A 25211-nucleotide genomic window follows, 5' to 3' on the forward strand; every position below is an offset into this window, starting at 1 on the left:
GTTCCTGACTACAAAGCTATGCTCTTGACCTCTAGGTCATGTGGCATCCCTAGCAAGAACTTGAAAGTTTCTTCTGAATGAACAAAATAGAAATCACTAAGTGTCCTAAATTTATTTAAATTATTTCACTTGCCAAGATGCACTTGCCAAAATACACAGAGAGAGATGTGCTGTGGCTTATGTTTTGATAGAAGTACTCTTGTTCTCCAGGATACTTCAGGGAAATAGGGGCAGAAACAAGGAGGTTAGTTGGGAGGCTAATTACGTTTATCCAGGTGAGAGTTGAGGAGTGGCTTGGACAAGGGTAGTTGAGGTAGAGATAGTGAGAAGTGATCTGCTTCTGGATATATTTCAAAGGTAGAGTCAACAGGGTCTGCTGATCAATTCACTGGTTGTGGAGTATAAGGGAAAAAGAGTGGAAGATGACCCAACTGTTAGCATGAGCAACTGAGTAAATGGTGGTGGTATTTACTGAGATGGCAAAGATCGAGGAGGCAGTGAAATTTAGGGAAACAATGTTAGATATGTTTCTCTGGAGATGCCTATGAAACATCCAAGTGGAAATGTTTAATATATCAACCTGAAACCCAGAGGAGTCAGGGCAGAAGGCACATATTTAGGAGGTATGTGAATGATACTTTAAACTTGAGGCTAGAGGAAGGTGTAAATAAAGAGGAGGTCTGAGGACTGAGTCCTCGGGCCTATTAACACATGGTGGAAGAGGTGTGTGGAGTGTGTCTTGGGAGCAGAGGAGAAGGAGCACCCAAGCATCCCTGGGGGACTTAGAGAAAGCTGCACAGAGGAGCAAGTGTTTGAGTTGAGACTTGAGCAATCACTAGGCTTATGGGAGTGCACTAGTGGGGAGAGAAAAGCAAATGCAAGCACAGGAGGTGTGGGAGAAACACGGGAGGTGTGGGAGAAGCTGAAATGTGACCCACTAAAAGGTAGTACATGGAATCTTGGAACTGCAGCTACTCAGACCCTCAATGTTTTTGATGTTTCACTTGAAATGAAAAACTAAACCAAACGACCATTTACAATAAGCTGACTTTAAAAAAAAATTTCTTGCAGAAAAACCTTTTGTTGCTTTTGGAAGTGGCATGGAATCTCTGGTGGAAGCCACGGTGGGGGAGCGTGTCAGAATCCCTGTGAAGTACCTTGGTTACCCGCCCCCAGAAATAAAATGGTAACTACTAGAAATAAACACAAAGCATCATTTCATGTGAGAGCAAATCCTTCGACTGTACTAATTCCTGAGAATTCTTTTTCATAGGTATAAAAATGGAATACCCCTTGAGTCCAATCACACAGTTAAAGTGGGGCATGTACTGACGATTATGGAAGTGAGCGAAAGAGACACAGGAAATTACACTGTCATCCTTACCAATCCCATTTCAAAGGAGAAGCAGAGTCACGTGGTCTCTCTGGTTGTGTATGGTGAGTCCATTCAATTTTCCTCTCTGCCCAAGATTTATTATGATACATTGTCTTCCTAATCAGCCAGGCCACCATTCCTCTGCCTCCAGCTGCTTCACTCACATCATGGCTGGGCCTATGTACAAAAGTCATCTGGGGTGGTGAAGCTGAAGTGAAATGTAGGACTGTGTGCTCTGGCCATGTTTGTTTAAGAGGCCATGTAAATGAGCTTCGTGGTGGTCAAATGCAAGATTAAAGTAGTGATACCCTCGATAGTTTAAATGTTGTGAAAAAATAATGCCCACAGGGACAGTTGTCAAGTTAAGTTATACTACAATGTTCCCCTCTCATGGAATTGCCCACCTGGCACACAGATGTGTAAGACCCTTCTCCTTAGATTTTGTGCAAAGCTTCTAGTTTGATATTATAGTTGATGTATCAGTGAGGTACAGGCAGATTCCAACTCTGAAGGCTTTTGAAGTTGGCATTGTTGGCTTGGTTGGGAGCTTTTTTTTCCCTTTTTGACAGGAGTTCAGGATCTGATTTTGAGTCTGTAAAGGCAAAATAGTACGTTTTTGATTTAAACATGATTTGAACTTTGTTTTCTGAAACTGAAAGGTACAAATAAGTGTTTGGAATGGAGTGGTGAGAAGGGTGCCATGGTCAAGTGAGTGTGAGAGGTGCTAAGGTGATGTGTAGATGTGTAACAGGTTTCTTTATTACAGGGACTTCTCAGAACCTTTTATATACTAACGTATATTGGTATTCTCTAGGGGGAGAGACATAGAGTATTCAAGGTTTAACAAACCTATTTCACTGGAGCATCGTTTTTCCCCTGAGCAAATTCATTAATCTCTCACTCCAAACAGTTTGAGAAATGCTTCTCTGTTGTAATTCTTTGTTCCCCCTTCTGGTATGGCATATTAAAACTTCAGGATATTTTCCCATGACATTAAGGTGCTTCCCTATGTGTCCTAATACTCTTCTGTAGGCTGCTGAACTTGGCGTTATTTTTTTTTTCAGGGAATATTTTAAAGATAGGTTGGGCATGGTGGTTCGCATTCGTAATCCCAGCACTTTGGGAGGCCGAGGCGGATGGATCACCTGAGGTCAGAAGTTCGAGATCAGCCTGGCCAACATGATGAAATCCCGTCTCTACTAAAAATGCAAAAATTAGCCAGGCATGATGGTGGGCGCCTGTAATCCCAGCTACTTGGGAGGCTGAGGCAGGAGAATCACTTGAACCCAGGAGGTGGAGGTTGCAGTGAGCTGAGATTGTACTCCAGCCTGGGCGACAAGAGCAAAACTCCGTCTCAAAAAAAAAAAAAAACCAAACAAACAAGATAACAGGTTCCACAGAGGTTGTTCAGAAGCAGCATAGGTGTAGGGGACTGGGGAGAGGAGAAACTGGAAAGTGTATAAGTAGGATGGGAGGAGAAAATGAACGGGAAATAAAAAGAAAACATGGACAGCAAATAGCCCATTTCATCAGTTCATGAAGCCACTAAATATTCTATTCACTTTAGCATATACTCTGCTATGTGAAATAAACATAAAAAAGAAGTCAAGTCTTGAAAGCATAACCTGAGGCTTTAAGTTGACAGTAGTAACGAAACAGTTTTGACTTTGGAGTCAAAAAAGAAAGAAAGGAAAAAGGGAGAGAAGAAAGAAGGAAGTGAGAGAAGGGAGAAGGAAGAAAGGGGAAGAGGGAAAGGGAGTGGAGAGGGAGGGAGGGAGGAAGAGGGAGAGGGAATAAAAGACTCAGATGGTGGTGGCAGTAATGCATTCTGTAAAGATTTATGCCTTCCTTTAACATGAGGTGGTTTACGTGTTTGGGTTCAGAAGTCAGAGTGTCTAGGTTTGTTCCAGGTTTTGCCGTTTGTTAACGGAGTGACCTTGGGCAAGACATTTTTTTCTGTGTTTCATTTTTTCTCGTGTATAAAGCTGAGGATAGTAATAGTGGTTGTGAGGATTAAGTGAATGAATTCATGCAAAGCACTTCAAACAATGCTTGGCACATAATAAATGTATTTACTGTGTTATTTCAGCTATTTTCTGTAGCCTTCCCTTGATCTCGTGAACTTGAGAGGACAGAGAGAACTATCTCTGTAATGCAGATGAGAGGCACAGGATTCCAACACTTGCATAAAGTCATTCAGCTTGTTAGTTTATTAGCTTATTGCCATTTTTATTTTATTTTGTTATTTTATTCAATTTCTTTTTTTTTTTTTGTTAGAGGTGGGGTCTCACCATGTGGCCCAGGCTGGTCTTGATCTCCTGGGCTTAAGTGATCCACCTACCTTGGCCTCCCAAAATACTGAGATTACAGGCATGAGCCCCCATGCCTGGCTAGTTGTTATTTTTATGAGTATCACTAGAACTCAGGTCTCTTGTTTCCACATCTAAGTGTTCTTCAAAAAAGGAAGTGGAAGCAAAATCATATGCTTAAAGAAAGTCAGCTTTAGTTGCTGAAATCCTCTATTTCCCATTCTTCAAAGCTGATTGACAATTCAAAGGTTGTTTTTCCTATCTTCAGTCCCACCCCAGATTGGTGAGAAATCTCTGATCTCTCCTGTGGACTCCTACCAGTACGGCACCACTCAAACGCTGACGTGTACAATCTATGCCATTCCTCCCCCGCATCACATCCACTGGTATTGGCAGTTGGAGGAAGAGTGCCCCAACGAGCCCAGGTGAGTAAGGCCACACGCTCTTTGCTTTCCTGCCGTCTTGCATTTCTTACAGCTGAGCTATGATATGACTCCATTCTAAATGGAGAAGCCTAAACCGAAGAAAGTTTTCTCTCAAGAGGTAGCCTGAATCTCCATCCATCTTTCTCTGTGTCTTACATTTTAAGGGATGTCTTTGCTTGGAGTATCCTACTTTGGGATTAGCTAAGCTCAGCCTTGTTGGGTTATCCCTGAGGTACACTTCTCCAAACACAGGCTATTTGCTCAGTTTGCTAATTGCCAGTCTTTGGTTTTTTCCCCAATACCAATCAACTGGTGAATATCACATCGCTCCTTCTTGTCTGTGTGAAGATCCATCTCTCAGAGGAAATGCTGGTAGATGAGAGGCAGTGATAGACCCAGCCCCAGTCCTCAGGGTCTCAGGCCCAGCTTATCATGCTCTGACACATGTCCAGACATCCTTAGGGAAAAACACAACAGCAGCAGCCAACCCACTACCACCCTAAGCAGTCCACTTCCTGTTGTTGTTTTTGAAATGGCCACTACGAGCTTCTTCCTCAGCTGCTGATCATTTCCTTCACAGAGACTATAGTCCCAGAGAAATTACTTTAAGGAGCCCAGTGGTTTCTAAGTTTCCTTGCCTTCCTTTGAACTAAATTAACTTGAATTGTCTTGTCGATCCAATTTATGAATGAAGGTTTGTTCCCAGAATAGCTGCTTCCCTCCCGTATCCTGAATGAATCTACCTAGAACCTTTTCCTTCATAGTCAATGCCTATTTTTAATTGGCGCCAAGTCTTGTACCGTGGTAGGCTGCATTGGAAGTTATTTCTAAGAACAGAATAACCAAAGTCTGAATCTTTTCCTTACTCTTGACTAGAATTAAAGAAAAATTAAATCATAATATGCTCTGTTATCTCTTTCTTATAGCCAAGCTGTCTCAGTGACAAACCCATACCCTTGTGAAGAATGGAGAAGTGTGGAGGACTTCCAGGGAGGAAATAAAATTGAAGTCAATAAAAATCAATTTGCTCTAATTGAAGGAAAAAACAAAGTGAGTTTGAAGTTTTAAAATTTGAAAATCTCTCTTTAACGGAAGGATGCTACAATAATATGTGAGGCATATTGGAGATTAATAATCAAATAGTCTAGGTGATAAAATAATAGCATATTAAGTCACTTTGAAAATACCATAGACTTTTAGCCATACCATTAAATTATTAATAGCTTATTAGAGAAAAATAAAAAGTCTATGACATTAAATCTATGCGTCTGTGTAGGGTGATTCTAATTTTATAAGCATGAGAATGAAAAAATGTGTATCATATATTAAAACACATCAATAGTTTCATGGTTTCCAAAGCCCTTTTTATATAATGTGTAAGCTGCACAGCAGCATGATTATACAAATTGAGTAAGTATCCCAAACCTGAAAACCCCAAATCCAAAATGCTTCAAATTCTGAACCTTTTGAGTGCCGACCTGATGCTCAAAGGAAATGCTTGTTTGGATTTTGGATTTTGGATTTTCAGATTAGAGATGCTCAACTGGTAAGTATACAATGCAAATATTCCAAAATCAAGAAAAATCCAAAATCCAAAACCCTTTTGGTCCCAAGCATTTTGAATAAGGGATACTCAACCTATAATTGCATAAATTCAAAAGTGTCCAATCACTGCGGAAGTGGGAATGGCATAGGCAGGTTGGAGTGATTGTGGAGACTGCTGGACTGAGTACTTGTGCACAAACAAGCTGCACTGTTTATGGCCTGAGATTTGTTTTTCCCCCTACAGACTGTAAGTACCCTTGTTATCCAAGCGGCAAATGTGTCAGCTTTGTACAAATGTGAAGCGGTCAACAAAGTCGGGAGAGGAGAGAGGGTGATCTCCTTCCATGTGACCAGTAAGTACTCTTCTCTGGAGGGTTGGGTTGGATCACTCACACAGTGGGTACTAAGCTGTGTAATTCCTGTTGTTTTTGCCATTCATGTGAGTGGCATGGCATTGAGGAAAGAGGATTTGGATTGATCATTGATGCTTTCATTCATAAATTAAAACTCCTCAGGTATCTCCTGGGCTTAAGTCAGTGCTTCTAACTTCACTGCAGAGAGAATGGTTTCACAGATGCTTTAAACCACAAGCTCTGTGTCATTATTTACATCTCAGTCTTCAGAGTCTAGCACAGTGCATGGCTTATTGAGCTTCAGTACATATTGGTGGGCTTGCTGTGGAGCAGTTGATAAGGGTGGGCTTTCTGGAGGCAATCAGAATGACATAGGAGCAGTGCCCTCCCAATGCTGCTGATTCTGCCTGTGCATCTTAGTTTGATGGATACGCTTTAGCTGATTGTGCTGAATGGAATATTATAGTCAGGGCTAATTCATTGGCATAAATGTAGCTGTCATATCATTGAGTGTTAGTGTTAATGAAGACCTAATTTTAAAAATTCTGTTAGGATTAGAGATTTTGCTTTGGATTTTTAAAATATTAAACATTGCGTAGAGTTCACAGTGGAGATGTGGTAAATATCTGAGGAATTCATTTACATTTTCAAGTAATATGTTTTAGCCAAATAAGATATTTTGGAACCTGAATTGTCTAGTTTGTTTGTCAAGTTGTAGTACATCACCTGGAACTGATAGAGCTTCATTTCTTTTGGTACTTTGTAGTAGTCTGAAAGCAGCAAGATGATAGTGAGCTGTACCAAGTTAAATCACCATTCAGTAACAATGGTCTTTACATTTTAGGGGGTCCTGAAATTACTTTGCAACCTGACTTGCAGCCCACTGAACAGGAGAGCGTGTCTTTGTGGTGCACTGCAGACAAATCTACATTTGAGAACCTCACATGGTACAAGCTTGGCCCACAGCCTCTGCCAGTCCACGTGGGAGAGTTGCCCACACCTGTTTGCAAGAACTTGGATACTCTTTGGAAACTGAATGCCACTATATTCTCTAATAGCACAAATGACATTTTGATCATGGAGCTTAAGAATGCATCCTTGCAGGACCAAGGAGACTATGTGTGCGTTGCTCAAGACAGGAAGACCAAGAAAAGACATTGCGTGGTCAGGCAGCTCACAGTCCTCGGTAGGGAGACAATTCTGGATCATTGTGTAGGGGCAGTTGGAATGCCTTAAATGTAGTGCAATTCAGGTGCTATGCAAAGATTACTGTTCTCTAGGAGATTGTGTTGTAAACTGGTGCGCATTTCTTCACTGAAAGTCCCTGAGGCAGAAAGAAGCTACTAATAATGAAATGATGTATTGAAAAGAGAAAATAACAAAACCTGATGATGGAGTAATTCACTAGTATATGCAAGGGATTAGCTTGAACCAGGGAAACTTCTGCCTTATCTTGGGCATCTATTTATTTAAACAGATGCATATTTGTGGAATGCCTGTTATGAGCTAGGAGAGTGTCAGAAATTCACAGTGGTAAACATGAAGGAAAGGAGGGGAACATAGGCAATCACTGGGAAGTCACAGCACAGTGAGGTCTCTGTGTCCGTGAGGACAGGAATTGTCCTCTGTTTTGCTACCTGCTGTAGCTCTAGTCATACAGCATAGCAGCATACACTAAGTGCTCAAAAAGGCACCTGCTTCATGAAGAATGGGATGATGGGCTGAGTTTAAGACCTAGAAGATTCCATGGGAAGAAAGCTACATTCTGTCTGTACCTCTGGGTCTGTCTGTACCTCTGGGTCAACCTACATGGTCCAGCATAGTCCAAGGTCAATGGGACGATCACTTCAGTGAGCAGATAGCTCTGTAAATTCCTCCATAGGGGCACTCTCTACCCCTTGTCTAACCTCATGCCTTGTGGAAAAACTGGGCAGCCATGGCTCTGTCTGTGGGAAAATCAGGCAAATTTGGGGAGCGTCTCTTTGCGCCACTTCTCTCTATTTTCTCCTCTTTTGGTGTCCCTTTCAATTCCTAGGGTATATGTGCCCTCTGTTTTTTTTTTTTTTTTTTTTCTACATATGGACTGTTAGAAAGGAAATTGCCCAAGTAAATTCATCTATACCACTGTTTGAGGGTAATGTCTTCATCAGAGGCCTTGACGTATTTGAAGAGGCAGCTTCTGACAGACACTAGCATAAAGTTCGCTAGTTTTAAGACTCAGGTGTCATAAGAAGAGATACTTTGGGGTCAAGTCATCCCCAGGACCCTTCAAGTCACACCACATAGTTCACCATGGATTTTCTGTTGGCTGGTCTGGCTTCAAGGTTATGGAAGAATTGAGAAAGAGATGTGAAGTAGGCTCCTGGCCTAACTTTGCCCAGAAAAATATGTGCTCACAGTTAGCTGGTTTGCTTCCTTAAGGACTCCTAACTTGTTTTCCTAAAATCTATTCTTAGAAATAGGCTAGAATCCAGTACATTTGCTTAGACTTCAATGTAGTACGCTGTTGAGGTAATCTCATTTTGCTAAGCGTTGAAGTGGATTTTTTCAGCATGATTCCTTTTGATGTTCAGTTGGTTGGGACAAGATATTTCCACAGCACTCTGATGATCTGAAGAAAGAATAAATCTAAAGTGTTCTTGTACATTTAAACAAATACTCATGGGCTTCATTTTCTTTAAATCCATGACTTCCCTTAGGGTATTGTTGTTTTGCTTGTGTTTTAGTGGAAATAGCACTGAACTGGTCTTTTAGCCTCACCAGATTCAGTAAACAGTTCAAGTGTTTACTTAGTTGTAGGGACATGGACAAGTAGTTTAATGTCACTGAACATCATTTATTTCATCTGTGAGATAACGCTAACAGTCCTATTCTGCTCATTACGTAAGATCAACAGTGAGGAACACAAATTGTATAAACAAACTTTATAAGAATTGCCAAATAAATGTAAGGCATTATTTGTTGAATGATACTAAAATTTGGCACTTCCAAGAGAAATTTGAAGGGATTCTAGGGTGTCATTGACTAGAACCTTCACAGGAGGGAAGTTTTCAGCTGGGGAGGCTGTGCCTGATTACGGGAAAAATCCATAAAGGTGACCCTGAACCTTTCTTTTGTGATGGGATTACCAGCTAGTATCACTAATATGAATGTTAAAAGCCGTTAATCTGTTTGCAGTGTCCTGACTGACTTGTTTCATTTAACTTTACCCGGTGACCAATGGTGCCGTTATTAACTTCTGTGTATGTTCAACCTAATAAATCAACAAGTTTCTTTTTACTAAATTTAAACTGTTTAAAAGTTTGGTGATACTAGAGCCATTTCAAAAGTTATAATTCCATGTTCTGTGATTTTCTTTTTGTGTGTCTAGAGCGCGTGGCACCCATGATCACAGGAAACCTGGAGAATCAGACGACGAGTATTGGGGAAACCATTGAAGTCTCATGCACGGCATCTGGGAATCCCCCTCCACAGATCATGTGGTTTAAAGATAATGAGACCCTTGTAGAAGACTCAGGTAAATAGAACTTGGCTATTACTCTTGGGTTGCAGAACTTTCCCAGGGATATGACATAAAAAGCTATGTTATTTCTTGATATAATGTAGAAAAAAAGCAGTATTGGTGTCCATGGCCTGGCTGATTTCATAGACTTGGAATTGGAGTATGGGGCCTTGCTGAATTTTCATGAAAGCCGCATAGGAGATTAGTCAGGAGTAGATCCCATGTGACTCTACGAAGTTAGACAATAGAACAAGATGAAGGGCAGCATTTATAGTTTCTAAATTTCCCTAAAAAACTTCACAGACCACATCATCATAAATGAGAATGATCATTTTCTTCCTCTCTTAGGCATTGTATTGAAGGATGGGAACCGGAACCTCACTATCCGCAGAGTGAGGAAGGAAGACGAAGGCCTCTACACCTGCCAGGCATGCAGTGTTCTTGGCTGTGCAAAAGTGGAGGCATTTTTCATAATAGAAGGTCAGTGGGATAAAAAAAAATGTGGTACATATACACCATGGAATGCTATGCAGCTGTAAAAAGGAATCTGATCATGTCCTTTGCAGCTGCATGGATGGAGCTGGAAGCTGTTATCCTCAGCAAACTAACACAGGAACAGAAAACCAAACACCACACATTCTCACTTATAAGTGGGAGCTGAACAATGTGAACACATAGACACAGGGAAGGGAATAACACACACTGAGGCCTATTGTGGGGTGGGGAGAAGGAGAGCATCAGGAAAAATAGCTAATGCATGCTGGGCTTAATACCTAGAAGATGGATTAATAGGTGCAGCAAATCACGATGGCACATGTTTACCTGTGTAACAAACCTGAGCATTTTGCACATGTATCCCGGAACTTAAAAGAAAAAAAGAAGGTCAGTGGGAAGTCATAGATACATCCTGTGGTTTTTTAAAAGATTAGATTGTATCTTATAGACACACATTCACTTTAAGTAGGGCAACTACAGATGATTTTTAATATTCTTTGAACTTTGTACATTTTCTCAGTAAGTATGTGTTCTTTTAAACAGTGAACATAATTAATATTGTTATAATTCTGCTTGCATCACATTTCCTATTCCTGCAGTTCTTATTGTGGAAAAATTCTTAACCAGGCAGGATGAATAGCCTCCTCTCCCTGATTCTGTCTTTGTTTGAATGGCTTGATTAACTTATAGAAATGATGCCTTTATATTTATTTGGAAAAACTTTAGAATTGCTGCCTAATCATGGCAGTCAATGCTATCCAGATAGTCACAAGGATTCTGAGTTTTAATTGGACTAGAAATAATTAAGATTCCCTTCTGAACAACAGACCATTGCTCTTCTGAAACGGAAAATTTTTGGTTTTTATCTCAATATGTGTGTATGCAGGAGTGATGTGAAATCTGTCATTTTCTTAGCTAGGAAAAGTAATTTGTGGCAGAATATTTTATCTTAAGAAGTACACCCCTATGACTTTTTTTTGTAGCCCACAGGGGAAGAATAAAACTGTGTTGTGTGGGTAAAGGTATGGTATGCAAGAGTAAGAAAGAAGTATGGTGATAGAAGGGATCGATAGATTTCTATGAACTCATCCTAACGTGTCTCTCAAAGTCTAGATTTTGGTCCCTTTATTCTGTCAAATCTATGATGCCAAGTATTGCATCGAGATAGGTTGACATATTTTCAAATGTATAAGCTTATTAGTGTTTCATAAACTACACTTGCAAATAAAGACTTCAAAGACCTTGGCAGTTTTGTCATTTCCAAAGTGATTCATGTTTTAGGGCAAATCCACAGAATGACTTCTGGATTGTCTCCGGTGCTCTGCATTACCTCTTGTTGGAGGCCCGCAGCTAGTTACAGATGCCTAACTAGGTAACACTGGCACAGAGATTATAGTTACTTCTTACCTGGAGTGAATGCTAAGAAAGGCAGAGCTAGATATTTAATACTCCTGCTAGTTTCCCAAATGTTATGTGAGAATATTGATATAAAAATACATAGAAAATAGACTCTTTGAACTTTTTATCCTCTATGTACAACTGGACTTTTAAATCTGTGTGTATAAATAGAGAATTACTTCCCTAGGACCACCAGAGAAACAGAATTTACTCCAAGCATAATTGTGCTTGTCTCTCAATGGTTAACTTAACTTTTATTTTGCAAACCAATGTATTACTTATTTTGCAAACCAGTTTATTACTTGTCTTCTGCTCTCTTGAGGCTGTAATGGGCCATCCGCACAGTTTGTGGCCCGGTTTGATTCTCCTTGCACTCTTCTGATGGGAGGCCCCAAGTGATGACTGCTTCCTTATCATCTCTTTGCTAATCACTCTTAGTGGAAAGCCTGCTTCTGCATTTTGTTTCTTCCACTCAGAGCTGTCCTCTGAAGCCCTGGTCATCTGCAGCTTTGCTTGCTGACCTCTAGTTTCCGCTTCTCTTTCCTTTCATGAGTGGTTTGAAACTCCCATTACCAGGCCATGCATGATGTGCTCATCTTGACTCTTCCTTTTCTCCTCACTCAGGCTTCTGCCACAAGGGACGGGGTAGTGCATGTAATGGTTAGTTCATGTTGGACAGGCCTCTTTATCTCTTGACTGAACCACTGAATAGCTATGTGCCCTCAGTCAAGTAGCTTAAGCTCTCTGATCATCTGTTTCTTCATTTGAAAACTGAGAGTTGTTGAGGAGATTAAGTGGAATGGCATGTTTAAAGTGATAACCACATAGTAGATATGTGGTCATTAGTAGCTCTCAGGTCAAAAAACTTTATTTCCCTACTTGGTTTCTAATATGATCCTTTTGCAAACTCTGCACAGATGAATATATTGACTATCAGTTTAAAAGAAGACTTTTGTTTTCCTCAAATAGAAATATTTTTTTTTTCTCTGTAGAGAATGATCTGTTTTCTTTCCATCAAAGACTGCTCTTCCTCTAAACACTTTCTATGTTTGACTTTTAAGGCATTACTATTTCTATGCTTAATTACTTCAGAATTTTATTGTTGGAAGTTTACATGAGCAGTGTTTTGCAAGCTTTACATTTTCCATGAACAATTCTGTAGGCCAGGTATGGTGGCTTATGCCTGTAATCCCTGCACTTTGGGAGGCCAAGGCCAGGGGATGGCTTGAGGCCAGGAGTTCGAGACTAGCCTGGGCAATGTAATGAGACCCTGTCTCTACAGAAAATAAAAGAAAAATTAGCTGGGCTTGGTGGTATGCACCTGTGGTCCCAGCTACTTGGGAGGCTGAGGTGGGAGAATTGCTTGAGCCTAGGAGTTGGAGGCTGCAAGGAGCTATGATTGTGTCATGACACTCTAGCCTGGAGCATAGAAAGAAACCCTGTCTCTAAAAATAAATAAATAAATAAAATTAAGTTAAAAGAAAGAATTCTGTAGACTCCATTCAAGTTAGGGGTGTGTGACTACTGTCCTCTAGGCTTTTTCCAAGTTGGTAAGCTTGGGATCTTGCTTTAGTGCTAAAATTTGTCATCTTACAAAAATATAAGTTTCCAACTGTTGATACCATTTAATTGTGTCTTTCCAGGTGCCCAGGAAAAGACGAACTTGGAAATCATTATTCTAGTAGGCACGGCAGTGATTGCCATGTTCTTCTGGCTACTTCTTGTCATCATTCTACGGACCGTTAAGCGGGTAACAAAATAATTTCCCTTCTGCCCATGCACATTGGTTTTCATGATTAATGAAAACTGATTGGGGTTCTTTGAGTTGTTTCTTCCCATTGTTATTGGCTCAATGGGCACATTTTATTTCAATACAATAACATTCTTGCCCACTTTCTTTTGGCTGGATCTCAGGGATTTAATTGATAGAAGCCACTAGAGAGGAAAAGGGCTTGAACTGTCTAGTGTAATTAAACTTTAAAACCTTAATTCTGAGCTCCTTTGGGGGACAAGGGAAACTAGAAGCAGGGTTATAATAGGACCACTCTCAAACTCCATGAGTTTTGTTGGAAAATGAGACAGGAAAGAGGCTCCAATAAACAGCAATAACAAGCACACAAAACAACAGCCAAACGACAGTGTGTATATGACTGGAAGGATTGATGCTTTCCAGGCCAATGGAGGAGAACTGAAGACAGGCTACTTGTCCATCGTCATGGATCCTGATGAACTCCCATTGGACGAACACTGTGAACGACTGCCTTATGATGCCAGCAAATGGGAATTCCCCAGAGACCGGCTGAAGCTAGGTGCATTTTCAATTGCTATTAATTTGATATTGTATTTACCAGGCCGTCTCTTCCTCCATTAGAACGATGACAAATGTGGTGTATTCAGATGTTGGATTCTGGTTTAGAAATATTAATTCCATCTCTTGAATTTGGATAGTCATTCATTTAGCCACTTAGAGGTAGGGTCCCTGTGTAATCATCCAAAGCAGGACATTTGGAGAGTGAAGGGGGAGTTATTAAATAATTAAGCCAGGACAAAGGAGTAAACTGGACTATCCATGTTAAATTGGGATGTGTGGTCACCCTATCTAGTTGACATCTCTGCATATCACTTTGGTTGTATAGTAATCCAAGTCCGTTTTCTTGTTGCTATTGTTGTTGACTCTAGGTAAGCCGCTTGGCCGTGGTGCCTTTGGCCAAGTGATTGAAGCAGATGCCTTTGGAATTGACAAGACAGCAACTTGCAGGACAGTAGCAGTCAAAATGTTGAAAGGTAAAAGCAAAATTATGTGGTGATCTTTCTGTTTTATCTAGTCTTTAAACATGTTGCAAGGCTTGTATCCGTAGCTTTATGCTTAGGTGGGCCTACTAGCCACACATGCAGCCAGCCTAAATAATGTCCTTGTGCAAATTGGAAAAAGGATCCTCCTTTGTAGCTTTATGCCAGGGTGCACGGTCTGGCAAGTAAAGTTGGGGATGGGTTTCACCTTCTTGCCTGGTTATCCTTGTGCAGGGCTCAGCCAACACAGTTGTACTTAGTGGTTCTGGTTACAGGAAAACAGGACTGTGGTTATATTAAAATTGTTTCTTAATATATTGTGGAATCAGATAATTATAGACCATCTACAGACATGGAAAGGAAAATAGTGGAATGCAAAAATAGCATGTTCTCTAGAATTGGAATATGTAAAAGATGTTCATATGTAAAAGATAATTTGCAAAACAAGAATGGTTGTGTTAGAATAAAATATAATGGGTTATATTTTTTAAATGAAAAGCTTTATAAATAATTGTTATTTCTAATAGTAATGGAATTCTGGTCTGGCCATTTTCATTTCAAGAGGATAGACAATAAAGCTTCTTTCTCCAATTGTGATGTTCTTTCATTGATGAAGGCAGTGCCACTGACCCTTTGCCAATAGGTTTTGTGCGTTTCAAAGCTATCTTTCTCCATTTGCCTTTTTTCTCTGGTGGCCAAGGGAGTATGTAATTTTGAGGTGGCTCATCAGGGCCTTAGATGTGGACCATGCCTGTGAATTAGAGGGAAATGTAGCCGTCCAAACGGGATCAAACATATAGTCTTAGTGCCATCAGCCTCATGTGTCAACTGGTCTTTCCAGCTGGCCTTAATTTGCCTGCACAGATTGGCACAGATTGGCTGGAACCTTTGGTATAGCCCCTAACACATGAAGATATTTAATACATGGTGTCGCTTCCCTATGAGGAAGCACTGAAATGATCAGACCCTCAGGATCGTAGTGAACCTGAAATGCAAAAATACAGTTTTGTAAAAGAAGAGAATCTGGGCATTATTCCATTGCAGATGTATTCTCCACTTTGCAAAAGATTTCACAGTGGATTCCTTTAAATATCAAACATTCTGGCTCAGTTAAAATATGAATTTTATTTCAAATTGGAAAATAGAATTTACACTTGACTTTTGGGGAAATGCATGTGATCTGTAAACTAGGTCACAGCTGTGTTACCCCTGGAGGGTAAGTTGTATAGTGGCATGCAGGGAAGGAGGGACCCCAGTTATCCGAAGGAAATGTCCACACCTAAGATTTCCCTCCTTGTACTGTATTTTTAGAAGGAGCAACACACAGTGAGCATCGAGCCCTCATGTCTGAACTCAAGATCCTCATTCATATTGGTCACCATCTCAATGTGGTCAACCTTCTAGGTGCCTGTACCAAGCCAGGAGGTGAGTAACTGTGGATGGTTTGGGTCACCCAATTTTAACATGCCTCTCTGATAGTGTTTGAGGGAAAGCAGTCAACTCCCATGGACTTGATTTTCTTAGCTTAAAATACTTTGCGGATTCCTAGGAATAAATATATTTCACGGCGGTTTAATTGGCACTAGAATTAAATTATTATAAAACTTTCTCAGAATTAAGAAATGTCATGCCACTATGATTCAGTTTGCTACTTGTGTAACAGATGTCTAGATGAGAAGAGTAAACTTCCCTAAAACTTGAAAGCTTAAGGGTAGTTACCCCCAAAATGGAATGATATCAAGTGATTGCATTGAAAAGCAAGTAGATGGGTGGGTTTTCTTTTGAAATTTTGGTTAATCTTGTGAAAATGTCTTCTGGAAAAAAGAAAAGCTATATATAATATAAACAAGTTTATATAAGGGGATTGGGACCAGCTGATTTCTACACTCCTGTCCCAATGAAAGGTTGTAGCCTTCTTCTAAGGTGTTTTTGGGTTCGTCACTGTATTAAACACTTAGTGAGGAACACCAGTGAATATCCATTTTCCTTCCTGGACATGCTGCCTGCAGGGCCACTCATGGTGATTGTGGAATTCTGCAAGTTTGGAAACCTATCCACTTACCTGAGGAGCAAGAGAAATGAATTTGTCCCCTACAAGGTATGTCATTTCCTAATCCTGCTCTGGCCACATTATAAAATGAAGGGAAACTAGAAACGGTACAGGTTAATTTTTTAGTTGAAATTTTGTGAAGAACTTGTGAGGAGTCTTCTCATATTACCTATTGGCTGTTACAACTTCCTCTTTTACCTTCTGGGGGCCATATGTTTCTGTTCTATTTTTGTGATTTTAATCTACTGACCCATTATAGAGTGTGGACATGGGGGAGAAGGCAGGTATGATCGAGGAAAGGGGAGGGGACAGCTCTGGGTTATTCTGTCTCTCCCCTAGCCATATTTGGCCCCTGGAGTGTAAATCCCTCTGTGAAGAGCTCCCTAATGCTGAGAGTGTGTCTGAATGCAACTCAAAGTGGCATTTGTCTCTTTAAGCTAAAGAAGGAGTTAGGCTTTGTGGAAGAAATCCTATTATGCACAAAACTTGCACCAAATTTCAGTTCAGAGATTGCATAATCCTGAAATTGATGTCCTCCTTGTCTGCTTTTTAGTAGTCTCTGTTATCTCCACCGTTTATCACATTTTAAAGGTTGTAAACTTTTAAAGACTTATTTTGTGTTCAAGGAGTTTGTTTTTTCCTTTGCTTTTTTATAGACCAAAGGGGCACGATTCCGTCAAGGGAAAGACTATGTTGGAGCAATCCCTGTGGATCTGAAACGGCGCTTGGACAGCATCACCAGTAGCCAGAGCTCAGCCAGCTCTGGATTTGTGGAGGAGAAGTCCCTCAGTGATGTAGAAGAAGAGGAAGGTACCAGCCAGTGCTTCCTGCAGGCTATGGCATACTCTCGTCGGAGCAGACAGGGTGATAGGGTGTTACAAGGAATTTGATCGTGGGAAAAGTCCAATACTACCTCATAATTTGAAAGAGACCTGAATTTCTATAATAGACTGCCTCCATCCTGTCTCCCCAAAAGTGAAGTGTGGAAGCCCTAGACCGGGAGGCAAAGCAAGGCTAGCCTGAGAAATCTAGGTGGTCCAAGTGGGATAAGCAGTCAGTTACAACCACAGCAGTGTTCCTAAAATACTGGTTCGGCATTTATTAGTGGGAGAGGCTACAAGTTTTCTGGTAGTTGAGTAGCCTCTCCATTGCACTGGAGAGCCCCAGAGTGGTTCAGCTGCCCCACGTTGCATGCTTTACCTGTGCAAAAGTCTTTCTTTTCATTATACCTAACCATCCCAAAGGCAGTTTAGGAGCCATCTGTTGTTTCTACCCTAGGCCAAGTGGCTTATCAAGTCTTCCTTCCAATCATTATTCCTCAGGGGAGTCTTGATAAATATCCTGGCCTTTAAGTTATGTTTCCAGTGATATTTTTTTTATTTGCTTTTATTTTTATTTTTTTGAGGTGGAGTCTCATGCTGTTGCCCAGGCTGGAGTGCAACGGTGCAATCTTGGCTCACTGCAACCTTTGCCTTTTGGGTTCAAGTGATTCTTGTGCCCCAGCCTTCTGAGTAGCTGGGATTACAGGTGCCTGCCACCACACCCAGCTAATTTTTTTTTTTTTTTTTGTATTTTTAGTAGAGATGGAGCGTCACCTTGTTGGCCAGGCTAGTCTCGAACTCCTGAACTCAGGTGATCTGCCTGCCTCAGCCTCCCAAAGTGCTGGGATTATAGGCATGAGCCACCGCGCCCGGCCTCAGTGATATTTTAGTGCTCTTTATGGGTGGAGCTCTGGTCCCAAGCCTAACTTCCAGGACTTCGGCCGGCTCCAGGACACACTGTATTTCTACCTCCTTCAGAAGGAGCAGAGATAGCGTCGTGGATGTAGAGATGGGTGACAGGCTGGCTCCCCTTGAGGCATAAGTCTAGAGGAATAGTGAAAGAAGCCCACTCTGTTTCCCTTGACATGAGGCTACAGAGAGAATTTGCATTTAACTCCTTTTCCTTAGTAGCTGAGAAGGTAGTGTGAAGCTGGGACTTGGTCTAGAAGCACATGGGGAGGTGATCTAGGCTTCATTTAGCGGGGCCCACATCGAGTGGTGCTGCCTCTACCCTGCTCTTTCTCTTTCAAGAAACAGTGGCCAGTGAGCCAGAAACCTAAGAGATTGAGTTGTTGAGAAAAAGGCTCACAGCCTTTTAAGTACTTATGAGGTTATTACTACAACTGAGTTTTTGTTTACTCTGGTCTTTGTCTCCAGGAAAGAAGCCATAAGTCTTATCTGACCAAAGAGATGATTTTGAAACACCCATTTAATATCTTAGTGTTTATTTGTACCAGTTGCACTGAAGTAAATACACCAATTTACGTAAATGTGTCTTTCCATGTTTCTGTTATCTCTCAGGAAAAAATATCCTCCCAGGCCAGATTTAATGTATTTACAGCACTTTTAAAGTTTGAAAATGAATTAAATATATTTCTAGTATTTTTAGTTATCTATTGCAGATTATAGTTTGACTTTTGGCCTTTGTCCCAGGACAAATCCTGGAGAGAAGCTATTCAATGACCCTGAATATTGTTGTCTTATTTTTAGAGTTCTTGATATTAAACTATTGTTTATCCCTCTGGGTACATGACAAAAAACAGTGTAAGTGGCAAATTTGGAAATGCCCTCTTTCTTTCCCAGATTATCTAGGTCAATATTACCTTACTCTACCTCCTGGATTTACTGGTTCAATTTGGCTAAAATGGAAAAACCAGTATTGTTCCTAAAGGATGTGATAGAAGCTAATGATATTGGGATTCAGGAGATTTATAGAAGATAGAAGCATTGACTCTCTGTTTCTATTTCCTGAAAATTTAACTCCCAAGTCTTAAAAAGATTATTACTCTAGCAAACTTAGAAACAAATCACACCAATTCATGAAAATACTAATCTCCATCCTCTTGCCTCTTCGGACAGCTCCTGAAGACCTATATAAGGACTTCCTGACCTTGGAGCATCTCATCTGTTACAGCTTCCAAGTGGCTAAGGGCATGGAGTTCTTGGCATCACGAAAGGTAAGACAGGTTGAGGGGAAATCAGCTATCTTTTCAGATCACAGGTTTGGAAATAGGATGTCCAATGTCAGCCATTGGTGCTTTTTTGGGATTGTAATTCATTCACCACTTCTGCGGCTCTTAGAAGACCTCTACTGGGGAGGCTCTGTTTCTGCTAAGTAAGAGTGGTTAAGGAGTTCATGAAATTAAGCTGTATAATAAAGGCTTGTCAAGCATCTACTAAGTGTGAGGCAGTCTTCTGAGCACTGAGGATACTGGGGTGAACAATCAGGCAAAGCTCTTTACCGTCCTGGAGTTTATAGTTCTAGTGGGTAGAGCAAACAATAAGCAATATAAACAAGTAAAACATGTTGTAGGTTAGATGGGAGTAAATGTTATGGGGAAATAAAGCAAGAAAGGGTTATAGAATATACAGGAGCAATGCACTTGTGTATGTTTATGCTTCTCTCTGTGTGTGTACATCCATTTTAAACAGGGTAGACGAGGAAGGCTTTACTAAGAACTTGACATTTGAGCAATGACCTGGAAAGGGGAGGGGCTGAGCCCTACAGATATCTTGGCATGAGAATCATTTTTAATTTATTTTACATTCATCAACATCCATCAAAAAGTATTTGTTAGGAGTATAATTAGAAACGAGGAAGGACAGGCTTCAGATGAGAGCGATTAAAAGAGCTAAAATTAGAAAAGTAGGCCAAACAAAGGCTGAGGTGGGGACGTGACAAGTTACAACTATTCCAAAGGTTGTAAACACCAAGCAGGGAGCAAGGCTGGTGGCAGTGACTCCCCTGGAAAGGGTAAAATGTGTAATTTTTTATTAAGTAGCAGTACTTCAAATTAAAGATCAGGAAGAACTATCAGTTGACAGAATGTATTCGTGCAGCCTAATGAAGAAAGAAAGACTTAAGTTGTATATATATATTTTGTGTTTCCTAAATTAGAATGAAATCTTCCGCCCATGTTTTCCCCTGAGGTTTAAAGCTTCTCATAGCATTCAAGGCCTCAGGCTCTTTGATGTTTCTGCTAGGTAGCTCTTGTGTTCTCTCTCCCAAGGGGAAGGAGGAGAACTGGGGCCTTATAGGGTTTTCCCAAAGAGAAAGGCCCTTTACACTGCTTGGAGATTATGATTTATTATTACTATTTTTTTATGGCTGGAATTTGCCACTTACTCAGGGTTCCTTTTGGGGACTAGGAAGAGAATGGACATGAATGTGGGAATCCTTTAACTTGTTTTATATCTACCAGATGACTTCTTGAATCTACTTGGTTGTTGGGTTAAAAAAGGAAACATTTTGTTTGGGGGGAAAAGTAAAAAATACTGTCTGTTTTTCGGAATTCCCAGTGTTGCTCAATTGTGTTAGACAATGTGCTTCTGAATATGCCTTGTTCAGAGGAGACTGCCATACAGATTTGAGGTGTGGGAAGGTCAGCAATGCCTGGCTTACACGATCACTCCTCCAATGAGTTAAGAATTCTCCCCTTGGCCGGGAATGTTGGCTCATGCCTGTAATTCCAGCACTTTGGGAGGCCAAGGTGAGTGGATCACCTGAGGTCAGGAGTTTGAGACCAGCCTGGACACCATGGTGAAACCCTTTCTCTACTAAAAAACCAAAAATTAGCTGGGTGTGGTGGCACACCTGTGGTCCCAGCTACTTGGGAGGCAGAGGCAGGAGAATCACTTGAACCTGGGAGGTTGCTGTGAGCTGAGATTGCACCACCACACTCCAGTCTAGGTGACAGAGCGAGATTCCTTCTCAAAAAAAAAAAAGAAAAAAGTTTTCTTCTAAGCCATTGATTCATTTCTTGTGCTCCCCAAGACTCATTTTCTCACAAAATATCACATGGAGCTAAAGCTGCCGAGTAGTAGGAAGTTAGGTGAAGTTTGCAGGATACAGAGAAAGGAGAAACTAAGAGGCTAAAAGGAAGAGAAAGAAAGTCAAGATTAATCTCATTGTATTATTAATGCACCAGAGAACTAACCTGACTTGTGATAGGCTGAAATTGCCTTAATAGACATTTATGATAGCCCAGCACTTTGAAATCAGGGGAAGCCCCACTGGGAATTGTTTATCAGAGCCAGTCTGGCTTCAGCCTCATACGCAAGGGGGAAGCCAACAAAGAGCACTAAACCAATGAGAGCCCCTTGTTTCTGATTTCCGTGCATTCATTCAAAAAACAAATCCCATTCTGGGACCTCCCTAGAATAACATGTTTTTAACCAAATATGGGGCCAGGCAAAAGGGATGTGTGGATGTGACCAGAAACACACTTTCAATTGTGTCCTAGAGGAGCCTATTTATGATTCCATCATCATATTAGAACTTAATTATTTAACTCCAAAGGCTGGGGCTGTTTATGGAATGAGCAGATGTGTGTCTCAGCAAAGCTCACAGAGTTTTTTCCTGAAGTGTTGTTAAAAGATACTAACCCAGTCCTTATTAATCAGTTGGCTTTCTGATGTGGGATTTTTTTTGATGCATGAGGTCACAACAGATGTGAAAGAGATCAGCTGTGCCGAGACCTAATGCACACACGATTCTCTTTGCAGTGTATCCACAGGGACCTGGCGGCACGAAATATCCTCTTATCGGAGAAGAATGTGGTTAAAATCTGTGACTTTGGCTTGGCCCGGGATATTTATAAAGATCCAGATTATGTCAGAAAAGGAGATGTAAGTTTCAAACATGAATCCAGTGCTTGGTTAAGTAACAAAATTAAAGCTCCTCATAGAGAGCTTCAGGACCTGTGTTCAGGAACAAAGGAAGTTTTTTTCTTCAGATATTTGCTAATTTGGGTTCTGAATCCTTGTCTTCTACCCATGTAGGCTCGCCTCCCTTTGAAATGGATGGCCCCAGAAACAATTTTTGACAGAGTGTACACAATCCAGAGTGACGTCTGGTCTTTTGGTGTGTTGCTGTGGGAAATATTTTCCTTGGGTAAGCCATTTCTCTTTGTCCTTCCATCCAGACTCCAAAGAGGAAGACAAAAGTTGTCTTTTCCTCTCTTGTACTTCACGTCTATCAGGCGAAACTTCTAGGAAGCTTTGAAAAAAAAAAAAAAAAGATATGTAGGTGATGAGGATATGCAAGATTCAGGCGCAGGGTTTTCTATAAGAGAAAATAAAATTAAAGAATGTCTCCTCCCTGTTTTATTCTAGGTGCTTCTCCATATCCTGGGGTAAAGATTGATGAAGAATTTTGTAGGCGATTGAAAGAAGGAACTAGAATGAGGGCCCCCGATTATACTACACCAGAAATGTAAGACTTTAAGAAGTGTTCCTCTGTTCTCTTTCTTTGCTCGCAAATTCTCCTTGCCTGGAAGACTTTCCATTATATAGACTTTCTTCATTGCCCAGTTAGTGTCCTGCTTTTACTTTGGAGCCTTTCTTGATAATTTCAAGCATGGAGTTATCACTTTTTGAAAAGATAGTACTTTATTATTCAAAGCAACCAGTTAGTTTTTATTAGATGTTGCTTTAAGTGTTTTGTTTTTTATACACATTGAGCCTCGGGAGTATGGGACTCTGTGTCTTACACAGTTTTGTACCCCTATTTAGCATCTCGACTCGTGGGCTCTTTATAAATGTGTACTCATTTAAGTACTTATTTTCATCATTCAGGAAGAAAGAGGCATTTAATGAAATCAGTGCTTTGCTTCTCTAGGTACCAGACCATGCTGGACTGCTGGCACGGGGAGCCCAGTCAGAGACCCACGTTTTCAGAGTTGGTGGAACATTTGGGAAATCTCTTGCAAGCTAATGCTCAGCAGGTTTGTCACCTCCATCCAAGAAGCGCCTACAAAGAGTACTTAGATGTCAAGGACTTCCCTACTGCCTGAACTGTCTCATGGCTACCATGCCATCCTCTCAGCCATTGAATAATCTACTGTATTCTTCTACATCTGAGCAATAATGCTTTTCTAAAAGCTGCAATTACCCTTTTAGGCAGATAAGATTCTAATTTATGACCTGGGAGCGGACCACTCTGATTTCTACCTACTTATCTTTTTGTTATATCTTCAAATGCTCTTCTAAAGCTAAAACAAACAAACAAAAAATCTGGTTGATCCACAGAAGATCAACAATGGAAGAAATTTCAAGAAATTTTTAGTAAATTCTGCAGGCGAAAATACATCTAAGCTATGCAAAAGAGATGGTTTCTGTCTTGGTATCATCCCAGGTTCTTATAACTTCCACTGGAAGATTTTAGAGTTGTAGTCTTTACTATTGGAATGTTATTTAATCTCCAGTCAATGCTTCTTACTACAATGGAAGCGAATTTCCTCTTTCTTTTCTTTTGAACAGCTGGGGGACAATAGGTCAGCTCTATTTTTATCAATAAACCTTCCAAACATTTACAGATATCAAATAGTCATTTATTTCTTTTTCTTGATGCAATAATATTAAGTTGTGCAACCTTTTCTCAAAAGACCCATTTTTGTATCCATTTATTGCTTTTCTTTAGACTGTCATCAGTTTTTCCATTGCCTTGAAATGTGGTAGCTAAAACTTGGATGCCATGCCCTTTGAAGGGCTTGGCTCGTGCGGTTAGGGCTCTGTGAAGGAGTGATTTTTTTGTTCTATGTAGCTCCGTGTGTTCTGTTGTTACCTCTCTGACCACAGCCTGCTTTCTCTTCTTTGTAACTGCACTTCCCTGTGGGCTCCTTACCCATCTCGTTTTTAGTTCTCTCCTTTAATATACCTTCCATTTCAACGGCTTTTTGTTTCTGACACATGATTTGTAATGTTGTCTTAAAGTTCTGTGTTCAGATATGAAAGCCACATGCCCTATGTAGCCAAGAAGCCCCTGTGCCCTTTGTTTTTAATGAAAAGGCACTTGAAGAACTGAAGCCATAACAACAGTCTTCTGTGTTTATTGTTTCAGGACGGCAAAGACTATATTGTTCTTCCGATATCAGAGACTTTGAGCATGGAAGAGGATTCTGGACTCTCTCTGCCTACCTCACCTGTTTCCTGTATGGAGGAGGAGGAAGTATGTGACCCCAAATTCCATTATGACAACACAGCAGGAATCAGGTACAGTATATGGCCTAACATCCCCTGGGGGAGGGTAACTTCAAGGCCATCTCGGGGAGGGGGATTGGAAGTGGAAGGAAGACCATGTCTAAGGCTGCTGCATCCTACTTCCACATAACCTTAGCCCTGAGGTTAACATCATGGGGAATGCTCCTAGAAGAGGGCCTGGGTAGGTGTGCTTCCTCCCATCTGTAGCCCACGCTGCTGCCACAGCATTGCCTTTAAGAATTCCAAGCCCTGCAGCTGCAATAGCTGGAATGCCACAGTTTGCTAATCTCCGGAATAAAGAGACCAGTTTTACAAAGACATCTGCATTTAAATTATCCCCATGTATGCTTTTATTAATGTGAATTAAATGGCTTAGGAGAGACTCAGAAAGGAAGAGTTCTGTGCATGCATGAGAACACACTTATGGCTCTCTGGCAAGGATACAGAATGCCATGGGTCTGTGTCCTGAATTAGACTGGATGCTGCATCTCAGGAGCCCCTCCCACGTCTGATTTTCAGTATTTTATTTGCATAGTGGGAAGTCTGGGCTTATTTAAAACACATGCACTGCAGTCCTTTCCTGGTTTGCAGAGGGGTTCTGAAGGCAGCTTTCTTTTTTTTTCTCTCCCAGCACCTGTGCATAAGGAAAGAGTTGGTGTGGTTTTCTACAATATGATATTAAAATTGCCCTTTACCAAGGCTGGGACTACTTCACTTTGCTTTGTTTCTTTCCCAACCCCTTTGGATGTTTTCCTGCTTTAATGGAATCCCTGACAGCATGGGTCCAGCCTGCCAGCCAGAGTGTGCCCGGGCTGCAGGGAGGGGCAGGGAGCTCTCTCATGTCCAGAGCATGGCCAGGTTGCCACATGGCAGGGATGCTAAGGAGAAACTGGTGGACAGTTTGCCTCCTAGAGTTGTGCAGGGCAGCAGAAACACTGATTGGAAGGA

General features: G+C 40.9%; 1 protein-coding gene across 1 annotated transcript in view; it reads left to right on the plus strand.

Moving 5' to 3' along the window:
* The window catches only part of KDR (kinase insert domain receptor), a 47369-nt gene that overhangs the window by 13799 nt on the left and 8359 nt on the right, over nt 1-25211 (plus strand). Inside the window, exons 8-27 of the mRNA XM_025385186.1 lie at nt 1072-1186; nt 1274-1437; nt 3953-4109; nt 5036-5159; nt 5899-6007; nt 6852-7193; nt 9378-9524; nt 9858-9989; nt 13046-13152; nt 13576-13711; nt 14082-14186; nt 15504-15617; nt 16202-16290; nt 16899-17052; nt 19143-19240; nt 21789-21911; nt 22065-22176; nt 22398-22497; nt 22903-23008; nt 24124-24275. Of these exons, the coding sequence (XP_025240971.1) occupies nt 1072-1186; nt 1274-1437; nt 3953-4109; nt 5036-5159; nt 5899-6007; nt 6852-7193; nt 9378-9524; nt 9858-9989; nt 13046-13152; nt 13576-13711; nt 14082-14186; nt 15504-15617; nt 16202-16290; nt 16899-17052; nt 19143-19240; nt 21789-21911; nt 22065-22176; nt 22398-22497; nt 22903-23008; nt 24124-24275 (2686 nt within the window). The remainder of the gene's footprint in view (nt 1-1071; nt 1187-1273; nt 1438-3952; nt 4110-5035; nt 5160-5898; nt 6008-6851; nt 7194-9377; nt 9525-9857; nt 9990-13045; nt 13153-13575; nt 13712-14081; nt 14187-15503; nt 15618-16201; nt 16291-16898; nt 17053-19142; nt 19241-21788; nt 21912-22064; nt 22177-22397; nt 22498-22902; nt 23009-24123; nt 24276-25211) is intronic.

Source organism: Theropithecus gelada, chromosome 5, assembly GCF_003255815.1.
Source record: "Theropithecus gelada isolate Dixy chromosome 5, Tgel_1.0, whole genome shotgun sequence".
NCBI lineage: Eukaryota > Metazoa > Chordata > Mammalia > Primates > Cercopithecidae > Theropithecus > Theropithecus gelada.